The sequence below is a fragment of the Heterocephalus glaber genome, unplaced genomic scaffold, assembly GCF_053883595.1.
Source record: "Heterocephalus glaber isolate CG9 unplaced genomic scaffold, H.glaber_assembly_v1.0 deba00001472, whole genome shotgun sequence".
Lineage (NCBI taxonomy): Eukaryota > Metazoa > Chordata > Mammalia > Rodentia > Bathyergidae > Heterocephalus > Heterocephalus glaber.
The window spans coordinates 98,458,199-98,463,974 of NW_028258315.1; the positions used below are offsets into that span (position 1 = coordinate 98,458,199).

Here is a 5,776-nt window from a genome sequence, read left to right on the forward strand (position 1 = left end):
GGCTCATTGATCTGGTCCTGCGTGCTCTTCTCGGTGTGCCCTTCAGAAGTGGCTTCGGTCTGTCCCCAGTCCTCCTGCTGCCTTTGATGGTTCCATCATTATTGTCCAGTGCAGAAGGGATGTTTCTTCCAGCCCCGACTCCAAAAGACTCTCAGACTCCTATATTCTAGCCAAGAGGGCCGACTTCATGTTCGCACGGCAGTGTGGACCAGGGGTGGGCACATGTGCCCTGTAGAGAGCCAGGTACGAACTATTTTAGGCCCCATGGGCCACACAATCTGCAGCCAGATAAAAGCTATAATGAGATGTCAACAAATAGCCTGACTTTGTTCAGTCACACTGTATGGATGGGTGCTGAAAAGTGAATTTCTTATAATTTTCACATGTCGTGAAATACTACTTTCTTTTCAGTTTTTTCACAGATGTTTAAAATTGTAAAGTTGGCTCCTGAGCCATACAAAGGAGGTTCAGGGTGGGGCTAGGCCAGCAGAGCGGTGTGCAGACCCTGGTCTGGTCCCCACGTCCCTCAGTACTCGTGAGGAGCACGGGACCTCAGGCCCCAGCTCGAGCTCCAGAACTTCCACCCAAATGTGAGCAAGATCCCCCAGTCATGCAAATAAAGTTTGAGAAGTCCTGCTCCAGAAAAGACTTTTGAAGCCAGGTGTAGCAGCACACACACTCCTGTAATCACAGCACTCTGGGAGGCTGAGGCAGGAGAATCAGAAGTTTGGGCCCAGTCTGGGCAACTTAGCAAGTTCTTGTCTCAAAATTCAAAAGAATCAAAAGTAAAAACAAATAAGGACCGGGGATGTAGTTCAGTGTGAAGGCCCTGGATTCAATCGCCAGCTACCCCCACTACACACACACACACACACACACACACACACACACACCCCAAAAGAAAGAAAGAGAAGACCCTGAGGTGTGGCCGGGCTGGACTGCCACTGCACAGCCTTCGGTTGGTCGTTTAGCCTCTCTGAGACCCTGTCCCTTGCCACCTTAAGTGAGTATCACGATCGTGCCCACCTCTAAGGGTTGTTGGGAAAGACAGAAAAGATGCACAGCACTGGCTGGGTGTTCTCAGGGCTCTACAACAGGGGCCAGCAGCAGAGGCGCTCACTAGCTGTAAAACCCGAGAGAGGTGTGCACCTTCAGGATTTCTGAGCTCCGGTCACCACCAGCAACCGACGAGTCGCCCGAATACTCAGAGCCTGAACCAACTGGACCGGTGGCGACGAGCTGAGCCAAGAGCACGCCCTTCTGCCCATTGGGTCATGCGGGGGTGAGGCATCTCTGTGAGGCATCAGAGACAGCTCCGTTGGTTAAGAAGCCATGCAGATGAGGCCGCCCTACGCACCCGCAGGCTTCGTGGGACTCAAGGATCTCGGGTTGAGAGCACTGCCTCGGAAAAAGTAGCAGGCTGTGAATCACAAGCCTGGCTTTCGGAACCAGGTCCCGGCACCATTCTCTCCAGCCCGGTGACTTCGGCCGAGTTGACCACAACAGGGAGCCTCAGTTTCCTCATCTGGAAAGTGATCAGATCTGCCTCACAGGGTTTGGGGACGGTGGGATAAAAACGTCTGTGAAGCCAGGCCTCAACACCTTGCAGTCACTGCCAATGGTTCCGGTATTACTGCTGGCCCGTCCACCAGTTCCCAGCATGCGGAAAAGGAATCTCACCATACCAACATGCTTTCCCTCTCCTGCTCGCTCAAATGGTTCCGAACAACCCAGCACACCCAGCCCCACACCGGAGGCCCTGCAGCAGGCAGGCAGCGGCAGGCAGAGGTCCTGCCGACGGCTTGGTCTCTGCCTCTCCTGGGCACCTCCAGGCTGGGCCACCTGCACAGAGAGAGCAAGACCACCTTCACCCCCAGCCGCCTACTTCAATGCAGGAGAAAGCTTGCACTGAGCTCTGTTCCCAGAGATGCAACACCTTTGTTTTTATTTGTTTTAAGAAATCTTAAGGATCTCTCTATCTGCCATCTAAAGTGTGCATGAAAACAAAAATGGGAAAGTACCACATCCCTCCAAAAGCCTCCTGTGAAATACAGCAGACTGAGGAGACTGCGGGCATCCCTGTCTGCTCACAGCGAGCAGAGCAGGAGCGGAGCCCGCACCGACAAAGTGCTGCCGAGCGTCCTGGTCAGTGCCTCTCAGTCGGCCAGGGGCACGGTTCAGAATGGGCTCAGCTCAGGGCCTGGCCCAGGCCAGAGTCCTAAGGCCCTCACACCCTCCACAGTCAGGGATGTTGCCTGACCCCACAGCAGCCTGATCTGCAGGCCCCTCCTGCCCTGCTCCACTTAGGCCTCCAAGCAAATGTCACCTCCTGAGAGAGCCTTCCGGACTGCCTCATGTAAAGTGTGATTACTTACAGAAAGGGCCTGGAATTCTGTCAAATCCCCAGTGCCAGGAGAGTGCCCCGCACAGAGAGGCACTCAAATATTTGTTCAGGGGAGAGATGCGAGGCTGGCAGGTGAGGGAAATGAAACCACGGAACCTAAGTCATTTGGCTAAGGTTACACAGCCAGCCAAAGCCAGAGCCAATGCCAGCCGGGCTCTGTCTGCACGGCAAAGCCCCAGTGTCTCCACCAAGCAGAGTGTGCTGCTTATAGCTCGCTTCTGCCTGAGCTTCCTGCCTGGAGGCAGTAACGTGTCCCACTTTTGAGAGAAGCCTGCTAAATGGACACTGGACTGGGCTGGAGGGGGACCCAGGTGGAAGCAGAAAGACCAGCTGGGAGGACACGACTGTGAGTGGCCAGGGCCAGGGAGTGGCAGTGGAGGGTCCCTTTGTACTTGGGGCAGGGACTGCCTCTCCCGGGTACCACAGGTACCATGCGGTCCCTCCCAGGGGCCGCAGCCTCCCCAGCCGGTGGAGGGTAACGTGGATTTCAAACTGCCAAAAAAGAAAACTGCTGCAACCCACAGATGGCTGTCCAAGAGCTCACCCACAGGAGGGGCATGAGCAGGAGCAGCTTCCCTTCCGGCAATGAGGGAAACGCCATAAAAACTCTATTCATGGCACAAAGCGAAAGGCTTTTCTGCTGCTGCAAAGAGGGAAATTGCTTCCGCATGAAAATCCGTCTCACTTGGTGAAAGGGTCTCCTTCCAAAGGACAGCTCCAGAATGGGCTGAAAAGGAAACACTTGTCTCCCCATCGCAACCCTGGCTGGAACAAAACAGCCCAAGTGCTCCAAAAGCTGTGTCACAAGACCTAAAAGCTGACTCTGGACGCCAAGCGTCCTCACGCAGTCCAGCAAGGTGACTCCGCGGCAGGGTGTGAGTGCACTGCAAGTGGTGAAGGAGGTCAGAGTCCTCACTGTGTTGCGGGACTGGACAGGGCTTCAGTACCTCACTGCTTCCCTGCAGGAAGAGTGGGAGGTGAAGCACCCTGGTCATCCCACTTGCAAGCTAGGGAAACAGCTAGGAAGGGTTGGGGCTGGCCAGAGGTCCGAGCTCACACAGCTGAGGGAGAAGCCAGGCTACACACCCGCACTGCCCGGCTACCCGACAGCCCCGGTCAGAAGGCGTCCTGTAGGCTGAGGACAGCGCAAGTGGAGGCTTGAAATCACTTCTGTGCTGCCCTTCCTCACCTCCACTGAGGTGCAGGACAGACAAAAGGAAGCCAAGCTGGGCATGATGGCGCACGCCTGCCACCCCAGCACTCTGGGGCAACCTAGCGGGAACCTGTCTCAAAATAGAAAAGGGTTGGGATGTGGCTCAGTGCAAATGCCCTGGGTTCAACCCCCAGAATGAACAAGAAAAGAAGGAGGAAAAGAGGAAGAGGAAGGGGAAGGGGAAGGGGAAGTGGAAGAGGGAGGAGATGAGGAGGGGAAGCAGCAGCCCTGGGTGGTGCTGGTCCCAGTGGACTAGTTCACAGACAAGGCCTCTCTACCCATCCCCACGTAGGACACACACAAGGCCCCTGCAGAACACACCCACGTGGGCTGCACGACAGCACTACTGATGGGTGCCTACGCCTGCCAATTACATATTTATGAGCTGCCCGCCACCGCCCGCCAGCCTCGGACACAGGCGTTATTAGATGCTCGGGAGCCATCAGGGTTGCGCTCCGTGCCCTGAAACAAAGGCAGAGAGGCTGCCAGACCCATCGGAGGCAGGAACAAAAGCATTTCGCTTCCAGAGGCACCGGCTGCAAGCTTCCTGGTAACTGGTGCCCAGCGCACATTACAGCCACAGGCAGGCAAAGATGGGAGGGCACTGCGCTCCCTCGCACTGAATCGCTCGCAGCAGGGGGTGTGAGGGGTGGCAAGCGAGAGAGGGTACTGAACGACTGCCCTGGGCACCGTCTTCCTGCTCGGAAGCTCCAAGGAGGAGCCCCTGGGCTTTACACCAACACCCTGAGGGGCCAAACGCCCCACCTCGACTCTTTTCAGCCAGCGCCCCAGCAGCCAGATGCAAGACAGGGCACCCAGACCGCTGACTCCCAGACTTCACTGCAGGCCAGGCCAGGCTGCCTGGAAGTCAACATTCTAGGCACATTAATGGGAAACATCTGGCCACCGAAGGCGTTGACGCAGCACAGGCGGGCAGCGGTGGATCAGCGCGCGGTCAGGACCCAGGGTCACAGCGGCTGAATTTAATAGCACAGCTGGGAAACACCAGCCAGCAGGCAGTCCTGTGCTCCCTGAGCTGCGACCTTGGCAACGCTGCTGCGGCCAGGCCAGGCCGCGCTGTCTGGGCCTGAGTTACCTAGACACCAGCTAGCAGGCACCCAAAGCTTATGCATGGGGCAGCCGGCGGCCGGCAGCGCATCCTCCCGCCTGCCACCACTTCCACCTTCAGTATTTGCAGCAGATGTGGCCCGCTCTTAAAGGAGCAGCCTTCGCATTCTTTCCGTGTGACTTCCAAGTCCGATTCGCAGGGGAACCTCGCCTATTTTTCTCCCCGAAGTGCCGCGCTTGTAAGCGTCCTACCTCCATTTGTGCAGGGCGAACCCGGGGCACTGGTCACCGCAGGCGCCACACGGCTGGCCTCTCTCTATCCGCCCCAGTCCAGCCAACTTCAAAGCAAAAAGACAACACAGGCATGTCTGAGGCTGCCTCCAAACCCCGTGGGGTCCCAGGCGGGGCGGCCTGTGCTTCCTCCCCCCACTCAACTGTCCCACTCCCATGCGGGGACTTGGGGCGGCAGGTGCCAACGCCCCAAGGGCGGTCTCGGCTTGAAGAAGGGTGTGCGCCCAGGTGGGCTGTCTCCAAGGCACCAAACCCCAAGAAATGGCCGAGGCTGGGGCTTTGACCCCCCCCCCCGACACCTTGGTCCCCGGTTTCGAAGCAACAAGGCTAGACCTCTTCGTTCCCCAGAGACCCCAACAAGGGACACCGGACGCCCGGGAAAGGGCAGCACAGGACACCCCAAAAGGCAGCCCGAAGTCGGAGTCCGGGGCAGGAGCTCTCGCTCCAGAGGCCGGAGCTGGGGTGCAGGGGCTCAGCCCGCCTTCGGGGCGCGGCGCGGCGCGGCGAGTCTTTCCCGGACCCGGTCTGGGGCGTTCAGGGCTCGGCTCTGGGAGCGCTGTTCCGCGCCGGGCTCACCTGGGCCACAGGTGCGCGGCCAGGGCGGGGACACTCGTGGGCGGGGCTGCCGCGGCGGGACATGCGCGGGGGGACACTCACCGGGCGGCCGCACAGCCTCCTCCGCGAGCTCCGGCTGAACATGGCCCGGCCGCGCCGGCGGGGCTACGGCTGGTCGTCCGCGGCCGGGGCGGTCGCCTGGGCGGCCCGAGCCTCCCGGCCCCGCCCTCCGCCCGCGCGGCTGC

General features: G+C 58.9%; 1 protein-coding gene across 3 annotated transcripts in view; it reads right to left on the reverse strand.

Annotated features, from left to right (window-relative positions):
- Prickle2 (prickle planar cell polarity protein 2) overlaps positions 1 to 5,733 on the reverse strand; it is a 287,253-nt gene extending 281,520 nt beyond the window's left edge. Inside the window, exons 1-2 of one of the 3 annotated variants that reach the window (XM_004871601.4) lie at positions 5,634 to 5,729; positions 4,938 to 5,023 (exon numbers count right to left, since the gene is read on the reverse strand). In XM_004871601.4, coding sequence (XP_004871658.1) covers positions 4,938 to 5,023; positions 5,634 to 5,675 — 128 coding nt within the window. In that variant the 5' untranslated portion in view covers positions 5,676 to 5,729. Of the gene's footprint in view, positions 1 to 4,937; positions 5,496 to 5,633 lie in introns of those variants that run through there. The other 2 variants (XM_087181640.1, XM_087181639.1) reach the window with 2 other exon arrangements.
- Positions 5,734 to 5,776: the final 43 nt, after the last annotated feature.